Here is an 18,980-nt window from a genome sequence, read left to right on the forward strand (position 1 = left end):
AGACCAATAAACTAATAAGTAATTTTAGAAAACACTCTCAAACACCCATTAACTTATCACGAGAAAAATTGACAAAATATTCTCATTCACAAAATTAAAATAGCTTATAAGTTGACTTTTAATAAATTATTTTAAAATTATTTGTTAGACAAAACTGCAAAAATGGTCCTTGTAGTTTCTCATTTTATGTGGCTACGGTCCCAACGTTTGAAAAGTTGCAGATTTGGTCCCTTTTAACAAGTTTTGTTGTGGTTTTAGTCCCTCGTCCATTAACTTCCTTAAAATGACAATTTTAACCCCAGGGACCATTTTCGCAGTTGTGTCTTTTACTATACTATAAAGACCATTTTTGCATACATTCTTTTTTATTTTAATGAAGTATTATATATTAATAGATATTATTTTTAATATATAATATTATATATTAATATATATATTTTTTATTGTATTATTAATTTATTTTAGTTGATTTTAAAAAAAAATTGTTGGAGTAATTCTTTTTTATTGAATTATTATATATCAATACATATAGTTTTTAATATATAATATTTATATCATAATAAATATTATAATATTGGATTATAAACTTTTTTATTTAGTTTTTGTAATTTTTAATTATCTTTTATTTTATTATTACTTTTAATTAATTATTTTGTTCATATATTAAATGTTGTTTTATTGGATTACTAATTTATTTTAGTTAATTATATTTTTTAAAATTTTTTTGTCGAAGTAATTCTTTTTTATTGATTATTATAATATCAGTACATATAGCTTTTAATATATAATATTAATATAATAATAAATATTATATTATGGGATTATTATATATTACAAAATATTATTTTATTGGATTATTAATTTCTTTTAGTTGATTCTTTTTATAATTTCTTTTTTGTTGGAACAATTTTTTTATTAGATTATTATATATCAACAAATATTATTTTTAATATATAATATTTAAATCATTATAAATAATATATTATTGGATTATTAATTTTTGTAATATGTTTTTTAGAATTATTAATTTGTTGAAATATTATTTTTAATTTATTATTTTTTTTTAATATAATAAAATTTATCTTATTGGATTATTATTTTATTTTTAACGTATACTACTAATTGTTTTTAATTTTATTAGTTTCACCACAAAGTCACCGAAATACGTAAAAGTGTCGCTTATCATCTTAAAAAATTGGCAGGATCACCTCCAAACACCTTCATTAGAGGTTCAATAAATACCCTACCCCATTCCACTTAGCGTTGTTGATAACCACATGCGACAACCTCTTCATAATCCACTGTAATCATTCATATCCCACATAATGCGCAACAAACCCCTATAACATTTATAAGTGGTGGTGGTGACCGAGTGATGGTGGTGGTATTTTCCCTATGGTTTCTTATTATAAGCTAGATTAATGAAAGTGTTTGGCAGCGATCCTAACGATTTCGATGATGAGAGACGACGGTTTTGCGTTTCCTATGATTTTGTGGTGGAACCAATAAAATTAACAAAAACTATTATTATAATTAAAAATAAATTAATAATCCAATAAAATAATATTTAGTATATGAAGAAAATAATAAATTAAAAGTAATAATCCAATAAAAAATAGTTTAAAAAAAGAAATTACAAAAATTAACTAAAAGATAATAATAATCCAATAATATAATATTTATTATGATATAAATATTATATATTAAAACCTATATTTATTGATATATAATAATACAATAAAAAAATAATTACCTCGACAATTGTTTTTTTTTTAAAGAATTAACTAAAATAAATTAATAATCCAATAAAAAATATTTAGTATACGAAGAAAATAATAAATTAAATATTCCAATAAAAATAATTTTAAAAAAAAGAATTAAAAATATTAACTAAAAGAAATTAATAATCTAATAATATATTTGTTATGATATAAATATTATATATTAAAACCTATATGTATTGATATATAATGACTCAATAAAAAGAATTACTTTAACAAAAAAAATCAACTATAATAAATTAATAATCCAATAAAATAATATTTATTAATGTATAATATTTTATATTAAAAATAGGGGAAACTACAATAAAGTCCCTACATATTGGCCTCATAATCGATTTAGTCTCTATATATATTTTTTATTCAATTAAGTCCCAAATACCGGTAATCGTATTCAATTTAACCCTTTGACCCGGTCAACAGGTCATACAACTTTCAAAAATTACATTTTTGGCCCAGATTTCAAAATTTATTACAAATTTGGTCCAAAATTTACACTTTTAGCCCGGATTTTAAATTTTTTTTACAAATTTGGTCAAAACTTTACCTTTTTTGCCCAAATTTTAGAATTTTATTATGAATTCATCATAATTTTAGTTTTTTTTTTACAACTTTTTTTTCAAAAAATTGTTTCTAATATGTTTTTTCTTTATAAAATCTTATTTATACAAAAAAATGTATTTTCACATAAAAATCTTATATTTTCTATATAAAAACTTTTTTTAAAAAGTTTTTTGTATATGAAATATCTAATTATAAAAATATGTATTTATTTAGTATATAAAAATATATAAATTCGTTTTTATAAAAAATATATACAAACACCTATCACCTTTATATATATATATATATATATATATATATATATATATATATATATATATATATATATATATATATATATATATGCACACAAATAGATGTGTATCTATATTTTTTTTTATAAAATCGTGTTTGTTTATATTTTTTTTTTTATAAAAACGTGTTTGAATAATTTTTTATATAATACGTGTTCATATACATTTTATAAAAACGTGTTTGAATAAGTTTTTATATAATACGTGTTTGTATATATTTTATAAAATCGTGTTTGTATACATTTTATAAAATGTATACAAACACGTATTATATAAAAAGTATTCAAACACGTTTTTATAAAAAAAAAATATAAACAAACAGGATTTTATAAAAAAATATAGATAAAATGGGTGTTTGTATACATTTTTTTTTGTAAAATACGTTTTTTTATACATTTTTTTTTTATAAAAACGGATTTCTATATATTTATATACTTAATAAATACTTATTTTTATAACTAAATATTTCATATACAAAAACTTTTTGAAGAAAGTTTTTATGTATAAAATATAAGATTTTTATGTCAAAATATGTTTTTTTTGTATAAATATGATGTTATAAAGAAAAAACATATTTCAAACAATTCCTTGAAAAAAAAAGTTGTAAAAAAATTAAAGTTAGGATGAATTCATAATAAAATTCTAAAATTTGGGCAAAAAGGGTAAAGTGTAGACCAAATTTGTAACAAAATTTAAAATTTGGGCCAAAAGTGTAAATTTTGGATCAAATTTGTAATAAATTTTGAAATCTGGGCCAAAAATATAATTTTTGAAAGTTAGATGACCTGTTGACCGGGTCAAAGGGTTAAATTGAATACGATTACCGGTATTTGAGACTTAATTGAATAAAAAAAATATATAGGGACTAAATCGATTATGAGGCCAATATGTAGGGATTTTTTTGTAGTTTTCCCTTAAAAATAATACTTATTAAGATATAATACTTCAATAAAATAAAAAAGAATGTATGCAAAAATGGTTCTTATGGTATGGTAAAAGACAAAACTGCAAAAATGGTCTCTGAGCGTAAAATTGTTATTTTAAAAAAGTTAACAATCAATTAACCAGTTAAACTTAACGGATGAGGAATCAAAACCACAATAAAACTTATTTTAAATGACCAAATCTGCAACTTTTCAAACGTTTGTAACATAACCACATAAAATAAGAAACCACGGGGACCATTTTTGCAATTTTGTCTATTTTTTATAAACTTATAGAGATTTTTCATAAATATTTGAAATATGTGTTTAATTATACATTATTATTATTTTTATTTTAGTTATATATCTAAATTGTCTATTTACATTATTTTAATTGCAAGATAACTTATAAATTATTTTTTATAAAATACAATTATACTATAAACTAATTTATCAACAGAGCTGGTTTATCGATTGACATTGAAGTTGTACCTGAAAGTACAAGTAATATAAGCACGGTTGGGTTGCGGAGAACTTCGGTGATTCCGCCGGAGTTCTTTTACTACTGCCATGCTCATCCATCTGTCGTCGCCTACACTGTCATCATCTGTTCGGATTCTCACTTTCACTCCTTCACTTCGTTACAGGTTCTTCTCGATTTAACCATAGCTAATTTCTCGATCTAGATTCATCCGAAATTGACACATAAACACTCCATGTTTTCTCCAATTTAGCTTCATAAATCAGCCATTACAGACTTACAGAACTGCAATTCCATCCACCCGCACCAGAGTTGTTCAAATGGGTCACGAAAAATCACAACTGGTTTCGCAGAAATCGCACGCTATTTCTAATTTCAGATTGTGCAATGTTTCTGGGTATTTGATTTCACTTCTCTTCTTCCTTCTAAATTCATACATACATCTATTATTATCTCGATTGGGTTTTTGATTACTTTCGAATTTCATCATGATTTGGGCAGAACAGTAGGAAGACTGAATTGGTGGAGATTCATGCCACAAATCCCAGATTTCATGTTCTATTTATTCCTGGAAATCCAGGTAATTCTGGAATCAAATTTGATATGAACCTTGTTACAAATCTGTATTTCACGAATCAAGACAATGTCAATACAGAAAAAAGTGTATCTTTCTTCTTGGAATGGAGGGAATGTTTAGTTTGAAATTCTGATTACTTAATTTGGGTAGTAATAAAGTTGTTGTTGTTGTTGTTATAGGTGTTGTTTCATTTTACACTGATTTTTTGGAGTCACTTTATGAGCAAATGGGAGAAACTGCTTCCATAACAGGTAAGAATGGTTGCTCCTTTTTCATGATTTTCAATTGCTAAAAGTAGTAATAGTTTATAACATTTTATTTTAAAAAAGTTTTGTAGAGATCAAGTTTGTAATTTATTGTGTGTTTTGTGTTTATGAGCAGGAATTGGGTATATATCACACTCAGAAAAGGTACCCCTTATATATTGTTTATCTTTTATGAGCTCTAAATCTATCCAATGTATACAAGGTTTTTTTATTTATTTTTAAAATCACAAAGTCTGTTATACTATATAGGGTAAACACTAAACATGATTAGGTATGAGGTTTTTAAAATCACAAAGTGTGGTGTACTATAGGGTACTCTTTATTTTACGACTTCTCTTGTTTCTTCTTTTGTAAAATCAGCTATCTTGTACTTTAGTTTCTTCTAATTTATAATAGATATAAGAAATAACCCAAAACCCATAAAAAAATCACAAGATTATAAAAAAAAAAAACTGGTATAATTAGGAATGTTTGAAAATACTTATGACTTTCGAGAGGTGAGATTCTCTCCAACTATTCTTTACAAGAAAATATCTAGATACCAACTAACTAGTAACTGCCGGCTTTTATACTCATTCTCCACCTTCTCATTTAGTACCAAAAGTCTGAAATACCCTTTCCCAACTCTTTATTTACGAAACTTGAAAGCAGCAACACAAGTCAACTCAATACTGTGTAGAATTTATATATATTAGAGTATTAATCAGTTAATCATACTTCACAACTCTGTTACCAATGTCACAGTTAATCATATTTTAACACAATTAACAAGAAAACATAAACAATACTTAGCATGTTAATCATACTTCAACACAATTACAGTTAGCAAATAAAATGATTAAGCAATTTGACAGTTAATGACACTCGAATTCTTCAACCCTTCAACACGATCAGTAAGACAAGACATACATGGTTTCAATGGAAGTCGTCACAGACCCAAAACTTAATCACTTTTTGGTTTGGGCTAAGAAAAACAATTTTATTCAATGGAACGTCACAAAAAACGTTTTCTTTATGTAAAATGGCCTAAAAATGGAATTTATTCAAATAGCAGTGCCACTGTAGCGGTGACAATAATCGCAATAAATTGTAGTAAATCGTTGTGTTAATAGCGCTACCCTTATTCCAAACCGCTGTTTGGTAAATAACGTTCTTACACCTCCACAAAATGTTATAGCGCGCTATTAACTGCCTAACTTGTAACGAAGTAGTAGAGGAGGATCATACCCATATAATATTCTATATGGTGTACTTTTTAGTTTTTAAGCTTGAATGAAAGGTGGTATTGTACCAAGTACCAACATTCCTCCCTTGCCAATTGTTATGTCAGTGCATTGGTGTTTTTGAAGCCAAGATTTGTTGACCACCTTCGTTTGACCATCCGTTTGTAGATAGTAAGCGGTGTTATACTTGAGCTATGTCTCTTGGAGTTTAAAAACTTCCTTCCAAAACTTACTAAAAAAATTCGATATCGATCGCTAATTATCGATTTTGGAACTCCATGCAATTTACTGTATTATTCATAAAAGGCTCCACCACCGTTTGAGCCGAAAAAAATTTCTTTATTCCCACAAAATGTGCGTACTTACTCACTTGGTCCACAACAATAAGAATTGAGATGTACCTATTTGACTTCGGCAACCCTTCAATGATATCCATAGTGATTTTTCATCCCAAACCTTCGATGGAAGTGGAATGGGTTGTAATAACCTTTTTTTTTTCTTTTTCTCGCAAGTGCTCCTCCATGATCCATACCTTCTCCAACTTGATCTCCTCTAGCATTGCTTGATGTCATTTTGTGTCCTAACATTACTAAATTTGGTAAATTCATAAATGATCCTTTGGAGTTGTTCTTCCATTTGTTGTGCAGACGATGATGATGATGCATGTTTCTTCCCCTCTTCCTTGTGGTCTTTGTAGTTCATCAACGTTGAACCCCTATCCTCTTTGTTGAAGTTTTGGGGAAATTGGGCATCCGAAGAGGTTACTTGTGTAAGATGGTGTTTGGGTTTTTTTGGAAAAATGTCTTTTCGACCTCTTATGTCTGTGGGCAGAAAGTCATTTGAGAAAGACTTTAAAAAACAAAGAGTCTTTTTGACATGGAAAAAGACTTTTGGTCCACGTCTTATTCCGCAGACATGGAAAAAGACTGAAGACATTTTACCTCTTTAAAAACAAAAACAAAACACCACCTAAGTGTTTGATTCGGATGTCTTAATTTGTATAGGGTCAAATTATTGTATAAGGTTAGTGAAATTGAATAGACACTCTCCAAATAATAAGCAAATATACAAAGAGCAGGAAATTGCATGATATCAAGAGCTGAAATATAAACATATCACAAAGAGTTGTGTAAGAAAAGATGTTTAGACAAAGTACTTCATATTAAGCAAAAATATATAGATGATACTTTATATGCATTTTTTAATATATAGATTGTGTTAATTTTATTTATATTTGTTTAGGATTGGGAGCACGGAAGGTTGTTTGGACTAAAGGAACAAATTGATCATAAGGTATAATGATCAATTATTTTTGGCGATTTTCAAATAAAAAACAATATTCCCTTATTTGTTCTTATAATTTCTTTTTTCATATTTTAAAATCTAAACTCCATTCTAGTTCATCTGTTCATATTCTCCCCCCAATAATTGTAAAGAATCAATAGTTACATGATTTATCTCTTTCCTTTTTTTACTTCAGATAAATTTCATCCAACAAGAACTACAAACTATTGAAGTCCCTCTTATACTGGTGTGTTTTGTTGCTTCTTATATTAAGTTTTATTCTTTCTTATATTAAGTACTATAAAATAAATATAAAAACTTTGATACTTATGGCTTAAACTCATTTTATATCTCCTGTACAGATTGGGCACTCTATAGGGTCGTTTATGTCATTGGAAATATATAAAAGAATTCCTGAAAAGGTGATTACAAGAAATATCAACCTACTTTCTCCATTTATTTCCAAAATGGAAATATATATATATATATATATATATATATATATATATATATATATATATATATATATATATATAAAATAATGCTTCGGTTTAATAAAACAGGTTGCATATATATTTGCCCTTTATCCATTTTTAGCAGTGGACACAAAGTCACAACAACAGTCAATTATAAAGAAAATTTCAAGGTAAAACTAATTTTTAAAAAACGTTTAAACCTTTTAGAGATGATTTTTTTTCTTTCTCAAATAATATTACATTAAACCGATTTTCGGTTTGTATTTCATAATCTTAATTCAATATTATTTTTATGGGATAAATTATTAAAAATGTTACAGGTCACAACTTACATCTAATGTGATAAGTGCTATTGTTGCATTATTCGGGTTTCTACCAATTTGGGCATCAAGATTTATTGCAAAAATCTCATTGGGAAAATCATGGTCAACTACTGCTCTTGATGCTCTTTGTACACGTGTTCTTAAGGTGAAACTAATTATTTATTTAACATAAAATTTATTTTTTGACCACATTACACAACGGAAAATGAAAATATATGGATTTTTATATTTTATTAGGCATTTTTTTTTACCAATAATAGCAATATGCAAACTTGAAGCTTGTAAATTGCTTACATTTTTGTACAAATAATAAGCAAATATACAACATGAAACTTGTAAGCATTTTACAAGTTTGAGGTTATACATTATATATTATTATTTATAAAATATATAAGCACATTGCTATTATGTGTAAAGAAATGTAAATACATTGCTATTTTGGGTAAAGAATTAAATACATTTTAACAAGTTTCATGTTACATATTTGCTATTATTTGTGTAAAGTCTTTAAGTACATTGCTATTATTGATAATAAAAAAAGAGTACACTGACATATCACAACAATTTTCCATATATTATTTCTTGTTTTTTGAACTTATCTAAACTTTTCCACCATTATTTCACAAATTTTCTTGCAACAACCACATCTTGCAACTTTATGGTTTTTAGTATCAATCTTTCATCATCTGCAAACAACTAAAATTATTCATTCGATTTCTCAATTATTGTGCCAATTAATATGGGGCCTACACTGTTTTACTAGAGTGGTCCATTTAGTCCTTTCTGACTTCATTTTTTCATCCCAAAAGTTAGAATCTTGCTTTATTATATATATATATATATATATATATATATATATATATATATATATATATATATATATATATATATATATATATATATATATATATAGTCTTATATTAAATGTTTATTATTATTATTATTGTTTCAGTATCATACAATGCGAAATGTACTTTATTTGACCATGACCGAATTCGAAGAGGTATATATACAATCTTTTACAAAATAAAAATAATTACTTTTGTAGTTCATTATATATCATATTTTAAGTCGGCATTGAAAAATAATTTGTGTTTATTAATTACTTTAAATATTTTTTTGTGTAGCTTGTAAAGGTACCTGATTGGGATTTTATGAGAGAAAAAAGAAATCGGATTGCATTCTTGTATGGTGATGATGATCATTGGGCTCCATTGCACATGCATGATGAGGTCAAATATTGATGTTATCCATGCATGCATACTTAAAGAAAATGTTTGGTATCATGAAATCAGAAAATAAATGGAATAACTCATTCCATCCTTGTTTTATGTGATGGAATGGAATTGAATCATTTTTGAAGGAATTTGATTCCTTCCATTTTCTTGATTTTTCATCCCATGTACAAAATGTTGTAATACAACCCATTTTTCTTTATTAATTTTAATGACAAAATCTTTAATAAGAATTTCATGATTCTAATTAAATCATAATTTTATCTTCTTAAAATAACTAGAAAATATTTGTTACTATAACTTTATTCGGGTTTCTACATGAGCTTTCTATCATGTTCTACTTTTTAGTTTTGTAAATAACAAATTCTATAATCATAATCATATAATCAAATAATATAGTACCAAATAGTGTTGAAAAATTCATATTTCATTTTGTGGGTCCCACCTCAATTTCTAGTAAACTTTGTGATCTCAGGTCGTGAAGCAGGTCCCGAATGCGATTATAGATGTAGAAAAAGAAGGTCACACGCATGCTTTTTCCTGCACAATGGTTGGTTCAGTATGGGTGGCTCGCCACGTGGCAACCTTGATCAAGAAAACCCTAATTTGAACAGGTATTTACCCAATCAGCCTTCTTTCATGACGTCAGCTTTCATTGTACAAGTCATTATTGCATGTAGATAGAAGTAGAGTACAATCTATCTATATATAGCATCATTAGGCTTAGCTCACGTGAATCTTTTGAATTAATTTGTACGATCCTTTCTCTTTAATTAAAAAGCGACGCAAAGTGTGTACCCTATTATATATCCTTCATAAACTCACACTCTACCCTATGTTATTAACAGAGGAACCATGGAATTCCCATTTCCATCATTAACAAGTTGTACGTTATGCATAAAGAAGTTGTACGTCTTCAAGATTCAAGAATAGGTCTAAAGTTTGCATCTTTATTTGAAAACATTTGTGGGTATGAAAGTATGTATTAATTTGGATTCAGAATTTGGTAGAAATATGTATAATGATGACTATTAAATGACCATGCTAACAAGTTGTATCATATGCATAAAAAGTTGTACATCTTCAAGATTAAAAAAAAGGATTAAAGTTTGCATCTTTATTTGAAAACATTTGTGGGTATGAAAGTATGTTTTAATTTGGATTCAGAATTTGGTAGAAATATATATGATGATGACTATTGAATGACCATGCTAACAAGTTGTACCATATGCATCAGAACTTGTACATCTTCAAGATTCAAGAAAAGGTACAAAGTTTGCATCTTTATTTTTAAAAAAATTGTGGGTCTGGAATAAGTTTTAATGTGGATTCAGAATTTGGAAGATATATATGATGATGATTATTGAAGGACGATGGTAATTAACAAGTTGTACCATATGTATAAGAAGTTGTACATCTTCAAGATTCAAACATAATGTGTAAAGCTTGCATCTTTAATTAAAAACAGATGTGGGTCTGGAATAGTTTGTAATGTGGGTTCAGAATTTGGAAGATATGATGATGATTATTGGGTGACAACGTTAACACGTTGTACAATATGCACAAGAAGTTGTACATCTTCAAGATTTAAGAATGGTGTATAAAGTTTGCATCTTTATTTAAAAAGAGTTGTGGGTCTAGAGTAATTTTTAAGGTGGATTCAAAATTTGGAAGATATATATGAATGACGATGTTAACTAATTGTACTATATGCATTATTACTTGTACAACTTTAGTATTCAGGAATAATGTGTAAAGTTTGGAAGATGTATAATATGATATTGATGATTATTGAATGACGACGTTAACTATTTGTACTATATGCAATTACTTGTACAACTTCAAGATTCAATAATAATGTGTTTAATTTGCATCTTTAGTTAAAAACTATTGTGGGTCTAAGATAAATTTTAATGTGGATTCAGGATATGGAAGATATATATGATGATGATTATTGAATGGTGATGGTAACTTGTGAATCTGAAAAATCTTTAAATGTTGAAATTAAATGCATATTTATATAAGTTTCTGAAGGGGTAATGATACTCGTTTTTTTTCAACAGTCTGCAGGTGGATGAAATGTTTGTCATGTCTTTCAAATGCCTTTAATTTCGACTGTTGCCTTTTTAAGGTGACCTCTTTGTGTAGGGTAATGGAGAGTACAAGTCTTGATGCTTTAGGTACAAGATCGTGATGACCTTTGTGGTGTTTAGTTATTTATATAGTCCTTTGTTTTGGAAAAAGAAAATTAAGTTCGTGTGATTTTGTACTTGAAAATGAGTACTTTTAAGATAAAAACAGTGATCTAGTCTGAATTTGCTTTTCTTTTTGGTACTTTAGTATCATAGTTTAGAAATAGATGGTTTATTTGTTATTATGGAGAAAATCATAGATTGATGAACTCAGAATGAATAATGCCATATAATTGGTTACTGCATTTTATTATCATTTTGGTTTACTTGAATAGAATGAAATAAGTTATGTTATTCAAATATTTACTAAGAGAATGGGGCTTTAGATATAATCATTTGGAACTCTAATCAATTATTATTGTTTAATATAATTTATTTGATGAAAAATCACGCTTAAGGATTAAAACTTGTAGTCCAAAATCATTGTTGTTATTCTTTATGATGATTCCTACTTTGGAATTACAGCGAAAGATGAAAAATGGTAACTTCTTCAAACATAAATAAATCTTGAATTTCATCCCGTGTTAAACTTAAGATACCACATAATGATCATTGCATGCAATTATTAATCAAGTTTGTTATCCTAAATCAAATGTTTATCTTATGAAAGATAAACATATCGAGAATCTAATCAAGTTTGTTATCCTAAATCAAATGTTTATCTTACCAAAGATAAACATATCGAGAATCTAACATGTTCTTTATATCATTACTCGGATTCTCTAAATTCATCTTGTATACTTAATGATTTGAAATATTGTCATTTGTTCTTGCATTATTGGTGGTCCATGATTGTACCACCCTCTTATATGCTTACTTCAAATTGTAACACCCGTTTTTTAGGGCTAGAATTTTTGAGTAAATTTAAAAATTTTACTTAAATAAATTAAAAATAATAAATAAATAAACAAGTTGAATGACGATAATAATAAAAAGGTATCATAATAATGGTTTAAATGGTACTTAGAAAAGTTAAAATTTGAAATTATAACAAACCAGCTGGAGAGTTAAATTTGACAAAAAAGTGAAAGTGTTTTTAATCAAGTATTGACTCACTTAGGTGGTATTTGGACCATTAAAGTCATGTTATGGAAGGGGAGTGACTAGTTATGGAAACTATATAAGTTTAGTGAAACAAATTGTTTTGGCAAAAACATGTAACTTGAGGTTGGGATTTGAAAATTAGGCAATTAAGAGGCATTTCCTCCATAGAAACAATTTAGAAGGGGGAGAAGCTCTCTAATGTCGATTTTATGCTCTTTCATCATCTAGTGTTTATCGAAGCAAATATCAATCAATTAAAGCAAGAAGTGAAGGAAACCACGGCTTGTAAGTAATAATTCCTCAATATTGATCATCTTCAAATTTGAGATTGTAAAAAGGGTAGAAACCCAATTTTATTTTAGGTCAAACTGATGGTTACGGTTTTGTTTTCCATATGGTTCTAAGCTCAAATCTATCATTTACTTGATGGATTTGATGTTTGGGTAAAAACCTAGCCTTAAACCCTAAAATCTCAAAGTGTAGTGATGAAGTTGTTAAACTATTTTGGGTTAGATTCTATGATCATTAATGAGGTTTTGTTGCAATAAATCCATCATGGATGTACAAACTCAATGAATGAAATAATCAAAGGTTGGATAATTGAAATTATGGATTCAATGGTTGAATGATAATTTTCTACTTAGTTTTTCGAATCTAGTTATGTAACTCATATTATAATTCATGAATTGATACATTGGGAATGATAACTGAAGGATCGCTTGATCTATAAGTGGTTCCAGGGATTATTTGGCCATAAGGGAAATACCAGAATTAAAGAAATGGAATAGTGACTCCATAGTTAGATTTTAAGTTTACAAATAACTAAATGAACTAGAAATGGTTGAAATGCATCTATTATGATCAAAATGTGGTGTAGAATGATTGGGAAGGCTACATGGTTCATTAGTGAGTTTATGGGCATTTTGAGCACTTAATTCCTTAAGTAGAGTTTGATGATTAATAAAACTATAGAATTATTATGATGAGCTTAATGGATTAAGTCAAGTGATTTAGCATGTCTAAAATCCTTCTAGATAAGTTTGGGAACCCATAGCGGTTGTACAAAAAATTACTATAAGAAAACACAAGTGGATATGCAATATAGAAGGGATGAATATGACTGAAAACGTGAAATAGTAATTTACTGTACATAACTCGTTGTGTTATGCAAAGTAGGATGCCCAAAACAGGATGTTGTAGAGAATGTGACACATTCTTAGAATAAACACGGCATGTATGATAGAACGCAACGCGTAACCCGACGCATTTAAACCTATCGTGTCCATTTAATAATTTTCAATTCCCAGAGTTTGGCTTATCTGTTTGACCTTATTTCACTTCAAAAATTTTTGAATACTATAAAAATAAGCATTTTGAGAGTTTGAGATTTTTAAGACCCTAGGGGTATTTCGGTTATTTTATTAATTTATTCTATATCTTATAGGCGATGATTGAAGAAGGTTCTTTAAAGAGCACAATAAAGGAAGGGAGTGTTTCTTTAGCTAGAAGTTGTGTTGAGTTACCGACAACAGACATCCCCTACCTTACATTGAGTTTTATCATGTTTTTCCTAAAATGATATTGCTTTCTACTTGTCTACTACACATATTGTTGCATGTGTCAAATGTCATTTATGGAAAATGGTTTGTGAAGCGTCCCAAAATTTTTGAGTAAAATTTTCATTTTAATTAAGTCAAAACCATTCATTCATCATCCCAAAAGATGATCAGAGTGAAAATTTTCTCAAAACATCAGACTAAAATCATAAACAATCATTGCAGAATAAATCTACAGGGGATACAAAGTCAGGCTCTTCCTTTTGAAATTGGAAGCACCTGAAAATGTTTAAACCACAAAACCGTAAGCTCAATGCTTACTGAATTCCCCAAAATACCACATACAACATACATATAAATGAGCCTCACCCAAACTGCAAACGGGCCCCACCCGCAGCATAACGGACCCCACCCAAATTGCATATGGCTCCACCCACAACATAATAGGCCTCACCCAAAATAATATATAATGCCCCCCCCCCCCCCCCAAACTGAATACGTGCCCTGCCCACAACATAACGGGCCCCACCCATATAAAATGTACATACACATGAAAGAGTCACAAAGACAACTAGTATCCTACAAACATAATCTAGTGGGCCAACATTGGTGCCTTTGACCCAAGAGTACAGTGAAAAGACTCACCTAAACTACTCAATAGAAGCCCAACAACTACCTCAACATCAGAACAGCCAACCCAAGCTTCCTAAAACCAAACCGAGACCATCCCTTAGCCAAATACTTAATTATACCCAAGTTTGACCAAAAGTCAAACTGGTCAAAAAGTCAACAGTCAAAGTCCACAAGGTCAACAATCAAATATGTAACATTCAAGTTTTTGGTAAGTTCCCTTTCAACCCATTTATGCAAAATTCTTTTCATTTTGGTCCTTGGCTAGTATGTGGGCGTACTCTATGAGTACGCTTAGCGTACCAGCTATTTGCTGGTCACGGGCATCACCCATGTACTTTACCTAATAAGTCACTCTTAGGGACCGGATCTGAGAGTATAGCAAAAGCTCTTAAATGATTAAGTGCCTAATGAAGAGATCTAGAAATCAGGGGATTACGCTGGGCGTACAAGCTGAGTACGCCCCATGTACTCAACAGTTGGGCTTTTGGGCTTGGCCTTCTCAGTTTGGACCAATAGTTTGGGCTTTCTAAGTTTGGGCCTTGTTGGTCCATTAGACTTCTTATTTGGGCTTTTGACTAGTATGTTGGGCTTCCTTGGATTTAGGCCCATGATGGGTATTGGGCCCAATTTGGAAGATTGGGCCATAATTGGGTCTTGGTTTGCCATTTAGGATTTGGGCCTTTTGAGTAGTTGGATTGGGCCATGGTGTTGGGCCAAGTAAGAAAATTGGTAAAATGGTCTTTTACCCTGGTTATGGGCTAAGTAGTTTAGATTCTTGGTTGGGTCAAGATCCAATTAATAATTGGATATTATTTTGATGATGATAGTGCAAGGATTTTCCGGGACATCAACCAACTCCATCAATATACTTTTCGGAACCGGGAACCCATCACTCTAAACTTCAAATACCATACCCTAAGACTAATGATCATCCATTTGTTGTACCTACCCCTAGTTCCTGGCTAGGAACACCACCAAACCATTCAAAAAGAATACTCAAAACACCCCGATTATGGATTTCGCCCAGTTCTAAATCCAGAAATTATGCCCAAAAACCTTAAATACACACTTGACTTCCTGACAAATCATCATGAACCTGTTGCTCCTATGAGCATAATGATGGTCAATCTAAGAATCTTACGTTGCATCCAAACCCCTCATCAGCTCAGGTGTACATCCACCTGAAAAATCACTCGAGACATTTACAACGATATTCATGACTCGAGATTTCGGAATCGATACCCAACATTGGTAATCAAACTCCTAATAAATAGCCCCAAGTAAAAAAGGTTCATAATGCAACATCCTATAAGAGACTTCTGATGTACAATTAATACTCCCAACAACCTTTTACTATCCACATGATCCAATCCAACTGGTCACTGAGTCTCCCGACTCCTACCAATGCATTAACACCCAAACAAGCCAAAAAGACTAACGATCCGAGACCTAAGAGTCTCAATCAAATAACTACCGGGTCCTACACATATGAGTCATACAACTATTGGTTCACGATACATTGTGACACCCTCTAACCACTAAAATGGTAAGCTTACTGTCCTACGCCGATCTTTTCGTCATTCAGTTACTGTCCTGAAGGCTCACGACCAGTACCATGGGGCCTAAAAGTACTCAACCATCAACCCCACAGACTTGCAAAAACCCAATCAATATCTCTCCCAACACTAACCAATCACAACACAAGTCATACCTTTCTATAACACACAATTCCTTTCACGGTACATGTTGCTACCAACACAAAATCAAACGAAAACATGGTCGCACATAACCAACGGATAAGATAGGCGGTTGTACTCTTGTTCTAATTCAAAGGCTATAAACCAAATAAGAGCTATGCCAATAAATCAAACCACATGTTCTCATGCTATCTTACTCAATCCACAAACACCCCTCATGACCATATTTAATGCACTACCACAACATATAACTCCAACAAGAGACACACAACCAACGCCAGATCTACTGCTCTCCTTCTTCCTCACAACCTTATCCAATGGGTGAAGTATTGGAAAAAATGTCCAAGGTCATTAACTATTGGTGATATACCTAATAATATCATGGTCTTCTTGGGTTGCCCTCAAGACTCAAATTAAGTAGAATAAATAAAGGAGGAATTAGTTTATTGATTATTATGCTTAATAATTAATTAGAAACTAAATAGAAAACAATTTCGGAATTAATTAACAGTTTAATTAATAGAAAGGTTCAATATCAATTAATCAATAGTTGATTAATCAGGAATGTTCTAGAATCCTAGGAAGAAGGGTGGTGGACGAAAATTCCCTTTGGATAAGGGGAATTTCCTTCATATAGTTATCCATCACACATGGGCTTGAGGATAAAACCCTAGGAGGTATCCAAGGCTATAAATAGGTCCTTAGGGATACATTCCTCCTTGCTCATTCTTTAGCTTGATTTTGTTCCATTTCTTTCCCCCTCCTTATGGAATAACTCTCCTTATAGCTCATCCCCTCCTAGTTATTTTTTATTATACTCTTTTGGGTTCATTAGGTGTGAACTGTGTCCTCATCATCTAAACAAGGTAGCACACATGAGGAGTCAAGCGCGAAGATCTTTGGCTTCAAAAGAGGAATGTAATTCTCCCTTTTTGTTTTTGGTTTTCTTAGGGTAGATGTAATAGTATTAAACAATGGATCCATAGGTTTCATGTACACATAGGTATATCATTGTTTAGATTTTTCCGCTACCTAGTTTAGAGTGTATTTGATGCGTTAGAAAACCTAACAGTAGTACTAGAGCCATTGGTTCATGATTACATTCACCATAGATCCATATTTTCTGAAAATACTTGTTTGAAATTGAATGAAAGAAGAAAGATTGAAAAATTCGTAATTGATTAAACTTTCAATCGCAACTTAAGACTTGAGAGCTTGCTGCTCATGACGTGAGCTTGGCAGATTAGGGTTTCCATAATTTTTCATTTTTTAAATTTGAAGTTTTATTAAATATGGATAAATACCAAATTTAAAATGTCTTAAATCTGGAAAAATGATAAATATTATTTAAATATGATTATTTGAATTTGAATATTTATTTATTATTTAAATAGTGAATTAAATATTTAATATTATTTATAATATAGATTTATAAATTTGAATATTAACCCCTCATGTTTTATTAATTGTTATATTGCATCCTTGGAATTAATATTAGACAACTAAATTTAAAGAGTTTTAAATTTACCCCTCTTATATATATATATATATATATATATATATATATATATATATATATATATATATATATATATATATATATATATTAGAATTGTATCTACAATCTGTATAAGAAAGTTATAACTTGTGTCCTCGCATGTTTTAAATATTGACATTGTCTACCATGACTAGGCCCACCCATTCTGATGTAGGGTTTTAAGGAGGTCTCTTTGATTCCTAATGAGGTCGGTTTTTAATATGCTTCCCGCTTACCACCCTCACCGCCCTATTGCATTTTGAGAATGGAGTTACCGAAAGGGTTGATAGTGATAATGGTCAATCTAAAAGTATTCTAAATACAAGTGTAAAATAAAATCTCGTTTTGTTAATCAAAAGTGAATCTTATGTTATCCACAAAAATTGCACATTCTATTTATAACTTGTTGATGGAGCTCGTGTGGTTAACTGACACGCCAATTTGAGAGTATAACTAGAGAATGATGTGAGACTCACGAATCTCAAGCGTAACTTGAGCCGGGGACCACACAATTTTAACTACCTAAATAACTTTGTGATATGTTTACAACATCCCGTTATATATCATGAAGCCAAATATGGATCCTAGCCTTGATTCAATAATTTGATTTAGGGTGATTATTTATTAAGGATTTTATATATCGAACTAACTGGAATATTATCTTTTGTAGATGTCGATCCCAGTCAACAACAACAACAATCCTCTTCTTTCTCCTTCTCCTCCTCCAACTCAAAACTCAAGCTTGTCTCTGATGTCAGTTCTAAACAACGAAAGGCTAAAGGAGGATGGATCCGGCTATCTTGATTGGATCAGTACCTTGAGATTCACATTAAGATATGAGAATAAAGAGTATGTTGTTGAAGATAATGTTCCTGAACTTGGAGAGAATGCTACC

General features: G+C 29.5%; 1 protein-coding gene across 3 annotated transcripts; it reads left to right on the forward strand.

The window, feature by feature from the left end:
• Positions 1 to 4,005: 4,005 nt before the first annotated feature.
• On the forward strand, positions 4,006 to 11,189 carry LOC111883259 (uncharacterized). 3 transcript variants are annotated; one of them, XM_023879596.3, is made up of 14 exons: positions 4,006 to 4,208; positions 4,296 to 4,439; positions 4,549 to 4,622; positions 4,799 to 4,870; positions 5,001 to 5,029; positions 7,351 to 7,401; positions 7,589 to 7,639; positions 7,755 to 7,814; positions 7,956 to 8,038; positions 8,189 to 8,336; positions 9,144 to 9,194; positions 9,319 to 9,423; positions 9,902 to 10,040; positions 10,664 to 11,189. In XM_023879596.3, exons 1-13 carry the CDS (start codon positions 4,132 to 4,134, stop codon positions 10,034 to 10,036), a joined length of 1,080 nt encoding a protein of 359 aa, XP_023735364.1. In that variant the 5' UTR covers positions 4,006 to 4,131; the 3' UTR covers positions 10,037 to 10,040; positions 10,664 to 11,189. The 3 variants fall into 3 exon arrangements, with proteins under 3 accessions (XP_023735364.1, XP_023735363.1, XP_023735366.1); XM_023879595.2 differs by lacking the exon at positions 10,664 to 11,189 and adding an exon at positions 10,275 to 10,554; XM_023879598.2 differs by lacking the exons at positions 9,144 to 9,194; positions 10,664 to 11,189 and adding an exon at positions 10,275 to 10,554.
• The last annotated feature ends 7,791 nt before the right edge of the window (positions 11,190 to 18,980 follow it).

Source organism: Lactuca sativa, chromosome 6 (assembly GCF_002870075.4).
Source record: "Lactuca sativa cultivar Salinas chromosome 6, Lsat_Salinas_v11, whole genome shotgun sequence".
Classification (NCBI taxonomy): Eukaryota; Viridiplantae; Streptophyta; class Magnoliopsida; order Asterales; family Asteraceae; genus Lactuca; species Lactuca sativa.